At 46.0% G+C, this 17,082-nt stretch overlaps 1 protein-coding gene across 1 annotated transcript in view; it reads left to right on the top strand.

The window, feature by feature from the left end:
• Window positions 1-16,819, top strand: part of LOC119386857 (arginine and glutamate-rich protein 1) — a 31,025-nt gene extending 14,206 nt beyond the window's left edge. Inside the window, exons 4-5 of the mRNA XM_037654122.2 lie at window positions 1,948-2,031; window positions 15,676-16,819. Of these exons, the coding sequence (XP_037510050.1) occupies window positions 1,948-2,031; window positions 15,676-15,840 (249 nt within the window). The 3' untranslated portion in view covers window positions 15,841-16,819. The remainder of the gene's footprint in view (window positions 1-1,947; window positions 2,032-15,675) is intronic.
• Window positions 16,820-17,082: the final 263 nt, after the last annotated feature.

Below are 17,082 nucleotides of genomic sequence, written 5' to 3'. Positions count from 1 at the left end.
GGCGGAGATACAGGCGGACTTGGTTGCACGTAAGTGGAAGTGCGTGCAGGAACACATTGACAACTTTTTTCGGCCACCGGGACACTGAAGTGTCAATAAAAGTATTTATTTTCGGACGCATTCGTTTTTTCGGACATTTGAGAATTCGGACTTATTGACGTTCCCCGTGGAGTCCGAATTATCGGTCGTCGACTGTAGTTGGATAGGTATTGAAAAGGGAATTCTGATACTTTATTAACAAGATATGTTTCAACACTGGCAATAGAGTGTGGGAAAATCTGGACACAACTGCCTAAATTTTTTAGTGAAAGTGCTACATTTTTAAAGTAAGTTGAGACATATATGTGTGCATGCCTTACTGTGAGCACATTTTTCAGAAGTCTCAAATCAACAATCTAGCTGTGCATCATGTTGTTCTTAGATTTAAAGCAGTGCGCATGCAGTCATCCTTTACTACAATTTGGGGGATGTTTGAGTAAGCGGTTTCGAGTTTGTCGGAAAATGGTACACAGGCATGCAGTCTTTGCTAGCAAAATACAGAGGCTGTAAAAATCATGAAGCGGAGGGCACATATACGAAAGCGTGGAAGTACTACTACTATTGGTATTAATGAAACAGAAAGATATATATACATTTCTTTTGTCTTTAAAAAGCCTTTCATATGCAGAAAATCACATGCTGTCCCCACTTGAAATTGCAGCACGGAGAGTCGTGCGGAATGGAACTGTCGCTTGCTCGAAAGTGCACGGTGCAAAAGGCGGTGCACTTTTGGAGTGATGTAGGGACACAGAAAAAAAAAAAAACGTCTGGAGATTGCACGTGGTCCAACATTTGGGGATGCCAGTGCACAAGGAGCAAGCTGGAGTGTTTTGTTTAATCCGAGACTTGTTTCCCCCTCGCACGCCAAGTGCCCTCTTCCAAGCTCTCTCTAGGCACAGCCGTCTCGCCGGAAACCAAGCGTGAGTGTCTGGAATCAGTTTGTCATGCAGGGAAGATGACTCTCAACCACAGGCAAGAGAATGAATGCGTCTATTTCACTACTCGCTGGGCGGGTTAGACTTGTTGGGTAGAGGTAACGGGAGGTCTGGGAAAGGGCTTTCTTTCTTTTATTCGTTGGTGTTAAGCCCGAAGGGGCAGCAACTGGTCGAAGGAAGCTGTGGTCAACAGTGCAGTTCTCTTGTCTGCCCCATGAGGCTTCGTAAAGCCTTTGTGGTGCATTCGGCGATGTGCTTGCGGAGACCGAGAGCCGAGGCGAATTACCTGGGCTGCTTTTCCCTCGGGTGGTAGTCCTTGGGTGAGTCGCAGGGTTATGCTTTTGTAAGCTTTGGACTACTGGGAGTGATGTAACGTTATTGCATAACTTGGCTGAGCATAAAATCGGGTTGAAATTTCGAAAACTGGCGAGCCTTTCTCTTAGTTGTGCTTAACCTCGTTTTACTTAGCATTACTTAGCAGTGTGACTGTGCAGCATTCGCGCACTCCCAGACTGTGTAGCAACACATGCCTGTCTATCTCCTAGAACATTCTCAGTTTAGAAGACCTATTACGAACAAAACTGAGTTTAAGTGCTTTCAAGACACGTTCGTAGGGTTCATTGAAGGAGCTCAGGGGCATTCATCCGTTATCATGTGAAAGCAATGTTTGTAAGACACTTTTGTGGCTTGCATTTGAACTTCCCATAATCACTGCTTGCTTGAAGGTGTCATTATAACATCAGTGCTGTGTAAAGAGCTCAATTCTGTGCACACCGGTAGTGTGATTGCTACACAGGGCTGGCATTGACGGATTGAATTGCGTCAAGTGTAATTATAACTTCGGTAAACTCCTTTAAGTAAGCTTTCAGAATGCTAGGCTACGGCAAATTTTTCATAAGTGGCTGCAGCTCTACTGAGCATATTATTTGGAGTCTGTGCTGTTGTTAACATCACTTTCTCATGGTCTCTGTAGGAGGAGGAGAGAAGACGACTCCAAGAACTTGAGCAAACGCTGGCAGAAAAAAGCAAGCAGTTGGAGGAAGCACAGCGAAGCTTGGTATGTGTGCTTGGGCAACTTGCCGTTATCTTTTGCTGTGAATGCTTCTCGTTGCAATCAGTTGCACTCAGGATGTACATGCTTGTAGCAAAATAATCCCAGCAGATGCCACACATTCTGGGAATCGGATTTCATGCGTAGTAAACATTGTCCTGCTGAGCTTGAGATTTCAAGTTTGATTCCGGTGATGATGACTTCATTTTGATGGTGGATAAATGCAAAAATGAAGTTTTTGCATTTGGTCACGTAATACATTTGAACCTACTTAAAAGATTCCAGATATAACAATCTACCAGTTATAATGACAATATTTCAGTGAACTAATGATTTTCCTATGCTCCCCATTGAAACTGCGTCCCCATATAGTGAACATTTTTAAAAGCCTCCTGCATTTACAATGAACACTTTATACACGGTCGTGGTAAAATTATGGTGAATATGAAGGGAAATAAAAAATTCAAACAGGCCTTCTAAAGCATGAGAAAGGCGTGCGCTTGCGCGTGCCCCACTGCAGATTAATTGTGACAAAGATATCCTAGATCGGTGAGCACCGCACGCAGATTTCGGATGCTGCAAGTGAGGTCGCTCACTTTCCAGGCACTTCTTCATGGGCAAAATGGCAGTGAGGAAAAAAAACAAACACAAATATGAGGCAGCATGAAGCCTTGTGGTTAGCTTTTGCATGGCAACGTTTTCTGACGCTGTTCTCTACAGCTACGACCACCTACGATGAACGAAACGATGCCTTGGAAAGCAAGAAGCCATAAATGTAAGAAGCGATAACTGCAATAACTTCTTTGCATAATACAGTAGAATCTCGTTAATTCGGCCCCCGTTGATTTGGAAATTCGGATAATTCGTCATTCCCACACCCTCCCATCAAAAATGTTCGTAGCCCTATGGCAACAAACATTCGCTAATTCGACGCAAAATTGCACGCGCACTGGTTAATTCGGACTGGAGGCAAGCCAAAGACACTGAAACTGAAACAGCGTCTCGGAGGCCATAATATTTATAGCGTTGCATCTTCTTTGCCACACATGTGCAAACTTATGGTCTCCGAGATGGGCTCCGGCAGCAATGGTGCGCTGTCGATGCCGATCGTGGAGGCCAAGGAAAACCGCATTTTTTTTTTCGAAAACTTATGAAAGGGGACGCAAGGTGGCGTTTTGGAGCACGCATGTCATCGGCGGAGAACGGATAACAAAGAAACAAGGTTTGATGGATAGCGTGTGGACTTGCAGACGTCAGTCGTGCTTTTTTCCCCCTCTTCGGTGCGTTGTTCGGTGTATCGGAAGTGTCGGTGCGCGAGGTGGTGGTCGGGCCATAGTGGTGGTGTGATATATCGCCCTGTCGCGATGTCGGAACCGGCGAAACGCGCGAAGTACGCGACGAAGGACTTGGCAACTAAAGTGAAGATACTAAAAGGCACTGAAAGACGGCGCTTCCAGAGAAGAGGTGATGCGTCAGTTCGACGTAAAAAGAAGCACGCTATCGACGTACGTGAAAAACGAGGCTCAAATAATGGAAGAATTTGAGGGCGAGAAATTTCACACCAGACGAAAGCGATTGCGCACCGCAGCCCACCCACAGCTGGAGGAAGCGCTGTTGCAGTGGATTGTTACTGCACACGAGTCGAAGCTGCCGACTTATATGCCCGCAAGCAGAGAGGTACGCTCTACGAATGAACATAGATTCCTCCAAGGCATTGGTGAGATGGATGAGGCGTCCGACGAAGACCCATGCGATGAACTATGCCCGGTGCGTCGTACCGCAAAAGAAACTGCGGACGCTCTCGTCGTTCTAGAGGAGTTTTGTTACGATGTCCCAGGCAATAATCTTGCGCTAGAGGGTTTGTCACATGCCTGCAAACTAGTCCTTGCCGCCCAGCTGTCCACAAAAAAACAAACAAGCATCACGGACTACTTCTCAAAATGAAGGTATGTGATAAAGGGATTGAAAATGTGCATTTTTGTTATGCATTCGTTAATTCGACATTCGGATAATTCGGACATTTTTTTCACTCCCTTGAGGTCCGAATTAACACAGTGCTACAAAAGGTCTTCTGCCTTTTTGGTAACTGCAGAGACCGGTCGATGAGTGATTACGACTTCCGTCCGATCGCGACAGTGCCTTCATTAATGAGCATCGGAAAACAGCAAAGGCGATGTGGCAGCCGGCGACGAACACACCTTTATGACTGGTCACTGACAACCTTATACAGTCGCCAATCATTTATTCAGATGCTGACAATTCGGACATTCTCGTTTACTGGGACACCTTCGTGGCACCGTCACTCGCCTCATTGAAGGCAAACTCATGACTAAAAAATCGAATGGCGCACTGTGACTGAAAATTCGGATGTCCCACAGTGCACCGTTTGATTTTTCGGACTCTGGCTGGCTGATTGCGTGCGATGTCCATTGCCATCACAAGCTGTCGGTAATGTTTACAATAGTTTCACTAAAAGGTTGCACTAGCTATGGCCTGAAGTCATGTGTGGAGATCAGTGGTCATGACAATGTCAATATCCACACAGAAATTAGAATTGCTGATCTCGAAAGCTAAGTTTGTTGGCTACATGTAACGGGTACCTTTTGGATTTAGCCAGCCAAGTACCCATTGAATGGCTACCATGGCTGAACCGCAGGCCAAGCCAAGCCGTGCTTGGAGTCAGCACTGTGTGGCATTTGAGGTCTGTGGTGAATGAAGCGCATAAGACACGCACAATGAGAGAAAGACAACACGATCACTGCAACACCCAATAAATAGCCCAATGTTGTTCCTTTTGGCGTTTGAGGGTTTGCATTGTCAGTTGTTTCTGCGGCTAAGCTTGATCTCTGTCTGACGCTTTGTGTCCTGCTCTCTTGTTCGTTGCTTGGCGTGCGAGGCCTGATCTGTTGAAATGGCTCCGACCCCACTCATTTCATTTGTGCCGTCGGGCCTAATGAGGCAATGCGGCCAGGCGGAAGGTGGCCGACCTGAATTCGAAGTTGCTCGGTAGTTTTCGTGTGGTTGGGGAGATGATGCGATCATTTGTCAATCATTTGTCAATTCTCGAACCAGCACAGGTGGACAGTGATGGACGTTGTCACGCCTCCCACACCACAGCTATCAAATGAGGATTTAGCGCAGGCCGTAACAGTGCTATATTCAACCTACAGCGATAAACACTGGCTGAAATAAAGGCCGACTTGGTTGCGCATAAGTGTGCGTGTGTGCAGATGCGCATTGGAAAGTTTTTGCAGCCACTTGGCCAATAAAGGCTCTCTTTTTCTGGTGAATCCTTCTGGTGAACTCTTCATTTTCCTTCTGGTGAATTCTTCATTCATTTTTCTGGTGAATTCAGATTTTTCGGCAGTTCCCGCAGAGTCCGAATAAGCAGACGGCGACTGCACGTTATCACAATCTTGTGCACCTATCTGCTCGGCTGCACATTGTGGTGTAGCACTATTGTTCAAATTGAAAGCTGTACGAGCACGCCATGCTGCCATTCGCAATTTTGCCACCACCACATCGTGCAAAACCGCCTTCAAGTGCACGCCACTTTGTAGAAGCGAGAGCATCTTGCTGGTGTTGAGCAGTGCGGGCACAGAGTAACATTTATGCATTGACAGCGAGCGAATACTGCACGTTTCATTAGGCAACAATCCAAGCGCGCGGAGATGTAGAGTGCGTCAGAATTGTGGCGAATTGGGCCTGTTCGTTGATCATCTTAAACACTTCGCAGCGCAGGAAAAACAGACACAAAGAAGACGACACCAGACAACATACGAGCGCTTGCATGTTGTCTGGTGTCGTCTTCTTTGTGTCTGTTTTTCCTGCGCTGCGAAGTGTTTAAGTGGAGTGCGTGTTGCTTGCAAAAGAATGTCTCACAGCATTGAACCAACAGGCTACTCACAGTATCGACCCAACATGCTACTCGGTGCACCTGTGCACGGTCAAGTATGAAGCAGGCATGAAGAACCCACAAGCGCCCACATACGGTATACAGCAAGCATCCTGGCAGGGACAGCGTGAGGAGAGTAGGTGGTGTGCTGCATGCAACTAGCCAGGGATGGTCAGCTCCACGTGGCAGTATCATGTTTCAATGAGATGGTGTCTGTTCATTGCAAAGGCGGTTTAAAGGGAGATGGCGGTCTTAAAAAAAGTTTTTTTATTTATTATCCTGTCTTGATGAAAATTTCCATGGATGTGCATGTTCGATGAGAGTTACGACGACTTGCAGCTCACTTTAATTTTACATGTACGCTGTGAATTTTCGTTGTTTAGAGAACCATTGCTTTAGAAAACATCTGGCGTCTTTCGTTAAGCAGCTGGCGTCTTTTCGTTTTGCTTCAGAAACATCTGGCGTCTTTTTGTTTTGCTTTTAGAAAACATCTGGCGTCGTTCGTTGGTTTGTTTCATCAATCAACGGCGTTTTGAACAATATTTTTATTGTTTAATCACGCACAGGAGAAATCTCACCAGGCACTACCTTGGAGGTAAACAATGGCTGCTAATGGGAATGAGAGACAGAAGAAGTCGGCTTTTAGCTAACACTTACACTTCTACTTCTACTAACGTTTCCTACTGGACCATGCCAATGGCTGCTAATGGGGAATGAGAGACAGAAGAATTCGGCTTTTAGTTAACGCGCACGCTGCGAATTTTTTATTGTTCAACAACACACAGGAGAAATCTCCCACCGGCACCACCTTGGAGGTCAAGATCTGGTACTAGCATTAAGACTGGTTGCGCACTACGACGGGGACGAACGGGTGCCGCTTTAAGGAGCTTCGCCCCTAAAAAGGAGTGAGTCACTTCAGAGTGTTCAGCCAATTTACAACAGTCCTGGGCAGTAGTCCTGGCTTGCATTCGGCTTGTGTCTATTAGACATCCTGCTCTTGAGCTTTTCTATCTGTGTGCCCCTCGTAGGCCTTGTAGAGCCTCTTCCTGTCCTTTTCGAGGCTCCTTCGGATGAGGCAGCTCCCACGGCTGTAGCCAAGCTGCTCTGCAACGGCTCTGCTGGTTTCTGTCATTCCCCGGTTGAGGCGCGAGATTGCTTCGGCAACAGCCCTTTCCACAGCGAGCAGGGACTCGTGCGTGTCATTCGAGCTTTGACTTCAAATCACAGAGTGCAGGCACTCTATGGCATTTTGAGTCATCCCATCGGTACAACGATGTAAGAAGGCACGGTCTAGGTACCCAGCCTTGCAAACACTGGCTCCAGAGCAGCGTGAACAGAGGCTGGCAGTGTATTTTTGTGGGGTGGTGGCTTTTCGTTGCTGGCCAGTGCACGGTTATAAGAGCACCATGAGCTGGCACCTTCTGGACAGTGACTGTGGTCTGGGGCATCATCCGTAGATGTCATGTGCAACAGAATGGCTTTGATTGCCTTCTGCGTGGCTGGGATGTCATGCGTGTGGCTTCTCAGAGCGTATCCGTGATACGTTGCTATTCTATTTATCTTATCTTGGGTGAGTCTTCCCTTCCCACCAAGAGACTCCCCTTGTGTCTTCTTCTCTTGCAAGGTGCAAAGAGCAGTCCCCATCCTCTTGTGCACGTTGTTCAGGCAGTCTTTTTTTCTCAATATCAATGTATCCATACATACTTTCTTCTGTCGGAGCTTGGAACGTGTGGCTTTCACCGTCTGAAAGGATGGTCGTATAGCGCAGCCCGTTCTTTTCGAGAGAGCGCCTGAACACAATCAGGGCTGCCTCAACATCCATCTGACTGGCATTGCAGTGTATATTCTTGTGCCACTTGTGGTTGACTGCCCAGTCACCGTAGCCATCATCACTAGGGTCAGCTGCCCCCTGGCAGCCACGGCAGTGCCTGGACAGCACTACATGGTCTAGAACTAGGCCGGTGTAAAGTTCAGTAATACGCCCAACGCCAATGTTGCACTTGTGTCCGCGGGTCTTCCACGTGCCATCAAAAATCACATCAACATTTCCAACTGGGCTGAGGAAGTCCTTGTACATATAGGGTCTTCACCACCTCTACACTTGCCTTTTGTGTGGCTGTAGCAGCTGCTTGGCAGGCATCCATTATGGTGTCCATGTGTCCCCTGAGGGTTTTGTGGTGAAGGCTGCGGTGGGAGTTCAGGGTGGCATAGAAGTCCGCAAGTGCAGTCACTCCTTTTCCAGTGCTCTGGAGTGGCTTGAAGTCGGGCCAAATTTCCGAATTCGGGCATCGATTTTTGTCTTATCTGCGCTTCTGAATTGTTTTTGAGCACTCCTTTACGGAATTCAGCAATAATATTTTGCTAGAGCATACTTTGGACTATAAAGGCTTCGAAATTGTGATTTCCGAAAATTGACATTTTTTACGATTTTTTGCTATTTTAAGACCCGTGTCCCCCCTTACTTCATACGTAAGCATGCAGTGGGCGTCACTTCTGGACACGAAAAGGCTCAACTTGTCACCGAAGGGGTTGCTAGCACTTTGTAATAAAACGTGCAGGAAAAAGAAAACGGCTTGGTCGTTAATTTGCACAAGTTGAACTACTGGTATAATGACCACTTTTCACAGCACTTTCGAGTTTGTTATAAACGGGTTTGATTGTAGCCGCGCTTGCCTTTTGAAAGCGCTCACCAAACATGGCAGTGCCACCGTGTTTGCAGCGCAAGCCTTGGTTTCCAGCTGTTTTTTGAGCACCTGCAGTGCTTTAACTTCTTAATGTAGAGGTGCTACAGCCACAGAGGACATTGGCTCCCACGCCTAGCAAGCAATCACTCTTGGCAATATTTTCAGATTTTTAGGGACCCCATACTAGTTGGCGTCTCTGAGTGATAATCTTACCGCCCCGCTGTATTAGCATGGTAGGCACATTAAAGGACCGCCGTAGCCTGTAGAGAGCCACATGCCTCGCAAAAGTGACCGCGAGACCAACCCTTAGAAAATGCGCCCCTCGCTTCACCTTCTCCTACACTTCATTGCTGCACTCTAGCCACTGGGGCTGCACACCAGCACAGCGAACCACAGAGATGAGAATGGTGTCATTCACAGAACCACACTCACTGTATGGGATTCCATTGCCACCAATAGTTGGAGGTATTAAAGAACTAAACATAAACTGCACACTTCAGTGATGACTCACAAATCTAAAGCCATCGTGATCAGGATCAAACAGTGGGAAGTCTGGGGAAGCAACTGATGATGATGAGCCCACGCCAACCCAACAGACTTCTGTGCGTTGCAGCTCTAGGCAAGAGACACCAATCTCAAAGGCCTTACTCTTGCTAACAATTTGTAAAATACGTTGTAGCTGCCATCTTCTAATTTCAAATATGGATCTTGGAGGCCATGCTTTTGCTCGCGGGAACCTGAGAAACGTCCTGGGGGTTGTGCAGCTAGTTCTGTGTGACCTCAGTATTTGGAAAGAGCGTAAAAAAATTTCGATGGCACAGTGCAGCGGTGCAATCATATGCGAGTGTGATCATTACGTGATGACATGCGGCATCTTTAGAGGAGTGTAGACGCAAGAATTCTCTATGAAGATTTCAAAAACTCCCACAGAGAGGTTGAAAGCCTGCCTGTGATGACATGAATTAGTACCATGTGACAGCAACAGCACGTGGAGTATCAAAGCGGTGACGTTAGCAAACCGATGTGCCGTCTGCTACATTTCACACGTACGCCTCCACTTAGCAGCACCAGTTTTCTCTAAATGTGCGGCTGCGTCTCCCGGCAGTAAGACCATGCTGTCGTCACTATGGGCGTTCGGGTAATTCGACCATGAGTGTCTGCCCGGACGCGAGCAAGTGGACATGGGAAACCGTTTCATTTTTGATCCCTTGGCACCCAACGCTGCAATGTTTTCGTACTAGTTGTGGCCACAGTCATCATATTCACCGTACACATATCTGTCTCACCTTTTGCAGCACTCTCCTGACATTTTCGCTAATGATTATCACGAAATGTTTGGAAAAGGAGCCATACTTCGTTTCTAGACTACAGAATTCAAATAAATTAGCTTTAAGTTATCTGTTCTCTGTCAAAATTCAACACAGCATTCCTTGCAAGCATACGAAGCGCATGCTGTAGTAAGGCATGTTGGGCTAATTGGTTCATTTAACAAGAAGACACGTTTAAACTGCGCAGAAGACAACACGTTAGAAACATAGAACAGGCACACTGCACTTTGTGTGTGTGCATGTTCTGTGTTTCTAATGTGTTTTCCTCGCGCAGTTTAACTGTGTCTTTGTACTTGTGCTGTAGTCAGTTTCACATGAGGTTATCGTAAGGCTTTGGTGTCTACACTCCTTTAAATGCGATAAAAAGGAAATTGTGTATATGACGCACTCTAAAAATTACCGTTATAATTCTCAAGTGCGGTGTTTACACGATTTATACGATACAGTAGAACCCCGCTGATACTTTTTTGACAGGACTGTAAAAAATAAACGTAAGAGCCGAAAAGGAGGAAAAATAGAAAAAAACTCGGTATAGTGGTAACCTGCACAGAATTCTATTTCAATGCTTATGCTTGAAAAAAGCCACGCAACTTTGCCTGGTGCATTCACTCATGCCCAATCAGTATAAAGTTTTTTGAGCACCTGCTGTGCCCTACCTTTTTTAATACAGTGTCGTTACGGCCAACACCAAGCAAGTGATCGCTTTTGGCGATAGCTGCTGTCTGCGTCCTTCTTTTACTGGTCCTCTGTCTTTTTGCACTGTTTTCATGTGAAACTAACAGTCTGGCCATAGACACACCAATGCGAGTGCCCCCTGTTTGTTACCTGCATAAAGTGACACGACTTGCCTCTTTGCCATCGATTTGGTGTGTTCATAGCAAGCACTTGCTCATGATAGGTGGGCCTGAGAGTCACAACTCATGGATTATGGCTTTTATGAACAGCTACTCTAGCTACACACCCTTTTCACACACTCTTTCGCCAAAAAAAGGGGGGGGGGGTTGAGACATAGACTCGCGTTGTGACAAGGGGCACTGGTTGCCTAGGCCACAGAGACGCCTCTGCCCCACACTTGGCCCCCTTTGCTGTGGTCGCTTGTCATGTGCGCTTTGCCCCGGATGGATGCTCACGTCTGCATCAAGTGCACATTATAGCTGTTTGGCTCTTTGATTTTCTGTCGGCAAAATAGCTGCGTTGTCATATAGTGCAGATATTGCACGTGTGACGTTGATTCCCCCGAAAATGGCAGTGCTTTGCAATCAAGCTTTTGCCTTCCCCACCAGCAGGCGGAGTTACAAGCTTGGCAGACTTTTACAGTAGGCAGTCGAACCTATCTATAACATTACTTAAGTACCATGAAAATTCCATTGTAGTAGCTGATAATTGTTATAAAAGGGTTGCATAAAGCGAAATATGGGGATGACAGGCTGTTGTGAGAAAACTATATCGGATGGGATATGTCAAGACACATCGGTAATAAGGATGACAGCTGCCAATTTTTCAGACATGCTTGAAAATTCGGACACTTTCATGGCACTGCCAGAAGCCCTATAGAGTCAATGTATAATTGTAATTGTTGGGGTTTTGCATCTCAAAACCACAATATGATTATGAGGGATGGGGATGCCATAGTGGAGGGTTCCGGAACTTTTGACCACCTGGGGTTCTTTAATGTGCATCTAAATCTAAGCAGATGGGCCTCTAGCATAAGAATGTCTGAAGTTTTGGACACGAAAACTTTTCGAAGTCTCATTTTCCAGTCTTCTTGCTCAAGTTGCATGTCCGAAACTGCAGTAACAGAATCCACCACCACAGCCACGTCGATGATCTCATAGGCATAAACCAGTGCTGTCGTCAGTTGATCCGTTTGCGGCTGTGGCGGATTCCAAAAAGCCAGCCTTGCCTCAATACCAAAATGTCGTGGCAAAGCATATTGTGAATCCGAAGGGGCATGGCTGGCAATACTGAGAAGGCTACAAAACATGTCCTATTGCATAAGCGCATTGTCGCCATTGGGATTGCATGCGGGTGGGAAGCAGCTCGAACTTCTTGTTTTCTTCCTTTTCCAGGGTTTCGCATTTCGTTACCTTTCGGCACAAACACACAAGTCAGAATTCACTGTCATAACTGACGTTGCGGCGTGCGGGCATTGTTGTAAGTGGGTTATTTCACCGTAGAAAACCTACAAAAGTTGACAGCAGCTTCTCATTATGACCTAAATATTGATAAAACCGGTATTGTTATAAGTGGCATCAACTGTAATCACAGCAAGTGTTATTCCGACCACTAACTGAAACTTCATTTCTTGTGTGGTGCCCTTGGTTTAGCTCATAGATGTAATCTCATGAGTGCAGATACCACGCATGTGACCTCGATTCCCCTGCAAGTGACAGTGCCTTAAGACTCGATTGAGCTTTCGCCTTTGCCACCAGCAGGCGTACTTGCAAGCTTGGCAGACTTTTGCAGGATAATAGCTACAGTTGTTATCCTGACCACGAACCGAAACTTAATTTCACGTGTGGCGCCCTTGGTTTAGCTCATGAGTACAATCTCTTCTACGCTCGATCTCCGTGTTGTAGAGCTGTGCGAATAGCAAAATTTTGGGTGCGAAGCGAATTCGAATAATAAAGATTGAGTGCGAATCAAATCGAATAATTTTCTAATATTTCTCAAACATTTTTCGAATATTTCTCAAACATTTTTCGAATACTTCGAAGTGAAATTACAGAAAAAAGTTGCAGAGAATCCCTAAGTATGTTCTCATGAGATAGCAACATGAAAGCATTTCTTTTTGCTAGGTTGATGAAGCACTGTGGCGGGGTGGTGTTTCATAGTTGTCTTATCAAGAATAAGGCAATGTAGAGGCCGAATTGTATTTATGTACATGATTTGGTGCAACCAAAGTGTTGCCGACAACACTTTACACATGATGGGCAAAGATGCCATTTTCTCAGCCTCTCCTCCTCTTTCAACTTCTGTGGAAGCCCAACTGATGTGGTGGACAAGGGTGTGCTCCCTTCAAGGCCGGGGTTCCAAATCTGCCTCGTAGACGTCGATATATAAGAACATCTGAAATTTTGGATGCTAAAAAGCTTCGGCTTGTGATTTTTTGGACTTCCTGCCCACATTTCAGGTCCAAAACACCATTAATTGAGCCCCCACCTCAGGCACATCTTTCATCTCCATGTTGGAATCAGCGTTTTCTTGAGTTAATTTATTTGCGACCGTAGCAGAGCTTGAAAGGCAGCTTTGCCGCAATACCGGGGTGTGATGAGGTAAAGCATATTGAAACTCTAGAGACCACTTTCAATCGGACGTTGACTCTCTCTTGGCAAAGTTCGACCGTAACGGAGCTTGAAAGGCAGCTTTGCCGCAATACGGGGGTGTGATGAGGTGAAGCATATTGAAAATTAGGGACCTCTTCTAATCGGAAGTTGACTGTCTTTTGGCCAAGTTCGACTGTAATGGAGCTTGAAAGGTAGCTTTGCCGCAATACGGCGGTGTGATGAGGTGAAGCATATTGTAAATTTAGGGACCATTTCCAATCGGACGTTGACTGTCTCTTGGCAAAGTTCGACCGTAACGGAGCTTGAAAGGCAGCTTTGCCGCAATACGGGGGTGTGATGAGGTGAAGCATATTGAAAATTAGGGACCTCTTCTAATCGGAAGTTGACTGTCTTTTGGCCAAGTTCGACTGTAATGGAGCTTGAAAGGTAGCTTTGCCGCAATACGGCGGTGTGATGAGGTGAAGCATATTGTACATTTAGGGACCATTTCCAATCGGACGTTGACTGTCTCTTGGCTAAGTTCGACCGTAACGGAGCTTGAAAGGCAGCTTTGCCGCAATACGAGTGTAATGAGGTGAAGCATATTAAAAATCTGAAGGGGTCACTTTCAATCGGACGTTGACTGTATTTGTTTTTGGGAAGTTCGAATAGTTCGAATAGTAAAATTCCAGTGCGAATCGAATCGAATAGCAAACACTATTCGAAAAATATTCGAAATTTCGAATATTCACACACCCCTACCGTGTTGTCCTTGGAAAGCTTCCCTGAGTGGCATGCCAAGTTCCAATCAGTGCGGTACGCCTAACTAGTGCTAGCTGCTTCGTCAGTCGTGGCCGCGGATGATCATCGAAGTTGCACTGTGGTGCTGAGTGAGCTAAACGTTTTACAGTTGTTGCATTTGGAAGGGGTTACCTATGTCTTCAACAAAAATGAGGGCATGCATGTGCAACACTTAAGTGGTAGTTCATTGTTGCCAGTTTTTTACATCAAGCACGCGCTGAAAAATAGAAACGTGCGGAATTCTAATTGCCATTCAACGTATAGTTTCTGCATAATGTGGTACCGTGACAAAGTCCGGTTAAACGAGGAGGTACCGAAAGTTATTCAGTGACTTTCCACTGCGGCGCTTTTACTTGTGCCTGCATTCGTTATGTCGGTGCCGTATGTCCGTGGACGTTAACCATTCAACATTTGCAAATTTAAACGGATACACACTCACACCCCAGTCACATGCGTCGATTGTCTGAATAGCGTGGCTGCCTGCTCATGCTTTGCACACGTGCAGCCTTTGAAAAATGTTTTGGTTATAGCAGGGATATTTGTAGCTCTGGTGATGACTTACGTTATAAGCGGTCTATGCTGTACCAATGGCCCCAAAAATATTTTTGTGCTGTTGATCGACCCCTTGGGCACATCACCTGCAGTCCTTAGCCCTTTCACTGCAAATCCCGAGATAACTCGGGCAACCATGCAAGTACAAGCACTGCCAATCCCAAATAAAATCGTTTAGCCTCTCTAAATCACTCCCTGGCACTAGCGAGACAACTCTTGCAAAAGAAAATAATGCGGGTGTGTCCTGTCATCTATCTGGACAGCAGCCATCGAGGCTTGCTGTTATCTTAATTTTTCTTGAAGGTGGAGTGGCAAGGGAGCTCGCAACTTGTGACTTGATCTGCATGAGATGCGTGGTGTGATGATGGCCGATGACGATGCTATAATCTTGAATGCATGGTTTTTAAAAAACCATTTTGACCACAGGTGGCAACTGCAGAATCCTGAAGGCTTGTGATCAATGCTTATCTTGTGCACAGTGCCAAATGCAAGAATAAAATGGGTGATCATTGCTTATCTTGTGCACAGTGCCAAATGCAAGAATAAAATGGGTTTGAGATGTCCTTGCCACTCCTGGATGTTTGTTACTTGTGACTGAGGTGATGTGAATTTGCCACTTTGTTTCACTGGTAGTTAGGGTTGCCAGGGCCACTTTTATGCTTTAGCGTCTCATATTTGCTGCTCTCCAGGCTCCCTGTGCTCTGGGTTGTGCATGTTAATCCGTGCACGGCCACAACACCTTAGTTAATAATTGTTTGATGTTATCAAATATTTGCACTTGCTAGCACCAGAGAGCAAGTACCGATTAATGACTTTCTAAATTAGGGTCAAGTGGAGTTTTTAATGTAGCTGACATAGCGTTTGCAGTTAGTAGGTATCGACGGAATTCAGCAGTTCGCATAATCTGCAGATCACATAACTAATGGCCAATAGAATATAACACAGTGTTTGCCGTGGATAGGCTGTCGCCGTTGAGAGCTGACTTACACATGGCAGCTACATTGTGGTCGCTCAGACAAGGTACTGTTCATCGCATATAATACATATATTGGCAATGAGGATCACATCAAGCGATCGCGAATTGTTGAAGATTGCGAACGACTAATGTGTGCTTGCATGTGCAGGCGGAAGAGCGTCTGGCAATGGTCGAGGAGCGTCGGCTGATCGATGAGGCCCGCAGGCAGTTGGAGCAGGAGCAGGAAAAGAAAATGCGCCTCGACCAGCAGGTCATCCTAAACAAGGGCCGTGTGCGACCCAAGCTCTCCTTCTCACTGAAGCCGACAGTCTGAGGGGATGCCTTCCCAGTGTGCGCATGTTGTGGTCTTCCTGCCCCCTGCTGCGGTTTTGCAGAACATGTCATCAGGCTTGCCGCAGTGCTGTCCTCGGAAAGGCGGCCATGCCATTCTCAGCACCATTTTGATTGGACCTTGTGTTTGGACGCTGGCCCTTCAAACTGTTGACAAGCCATGCGCTCTTTCTGCTCCTTGCCTTGCAGACTTGTCCACCCGTCTAGCGTGTTACTGGAGTGCTGCGAAAGGCTGACTGCAACCCTGCGCAGAAGTAGCAGTTCGCTATGCAGATAGTGGTGCATGAGAGCGGTGTTCTTGCCAGACACTAGGTGATAAGCGTGGTTCAAGACCCTAGGGAACTGAAGTCATTGCCGAGCTTGGTAATCCTGTATGATAGACAACTGAAGAGTTTTCGCTGTTGCATGGGTGCAAGTGCTGCAGATGTTTACAGATTTGGAACAGTTGGCTAAATTCTCGAAAAACAGAAAAGCTATTAGTCTGCTGAGGACGCATGCATGCCTAGTCTGCATCCAGACTTCTTCTGGGCACATTTTGTGCATATAATTTGAGGACATTGCTCGTGCTGTGCTCATTTTTATTTCTCGGACCACTGTAAAAAAATCTTCCAGATTTCAAGTGTGTCACAGATTGGCAGCGATTACCAGCGATTTTTGGCGAATGTTGCCATGTAATCTTGTCACTTGCTCTGCCAATTGGTATTGTGACTCATTGCGCGATCGTCCTGCACACATTATATTGGGCTGCACCAAATTAGCACTGTACTGTTTTGCTATTGGACAATTTTAGCGAGACTCTGCTAAGCTATAGGTGTGTCAAAAAAACAATCTCTTTCTAAAGTGGCTGTTGGCGTTAGCTCGAACTGCGACAGTTGTAGTGACCACGCTTGCAAGAAGCAGTGCACGCTGTGCATATTGTGTAAATAGCACCAATTGTAAATACAAATTTCCATTCTTGTTTTTTTGTTTGAAGCTTTTATACACGAATGCATTGCTGCAACTATGACATAGTTCAAGAGCACATTTTTCAAGGTGTTGGCTGATGTGGCAAGTTTGCCGCTTAAAAGTAACCGGATTTTTCTTCAGAAGAGGGTGCACTTCTCTGTGACATTTTTGGCATCTTGATGCAGTGTGCTGTGTGTTCATCAACCAAAGTGTTAACGCATGCTCGTACTGCTTGTCAGTCTTGCTTCAGTGAAGTTGCTACACCTATGATAAAAATTAT

Source organism: Rhipicephalus sanguineus, chromosome 3, assembly GCF_013339695.2.
Source record: "Rhipicephalus sanguineus isolate Rsan-2018 chromosome 3, BIME_Rsan_1.4, whole genome shotgun sequence".
Taxonomy (NCBI): domain Eukaryota; kingdom Metazoa; phylum Arthropoda; class Arachnida; order Ixodida; family Ixodidae; genus Rhipicephalus; species Rhipicephalus sanguineus.
The sequence above is the reverse complement of the archived record's forward strand: the minus strand, read 5'-3'. Positions and strand labels throughout refer to the sequence as shown.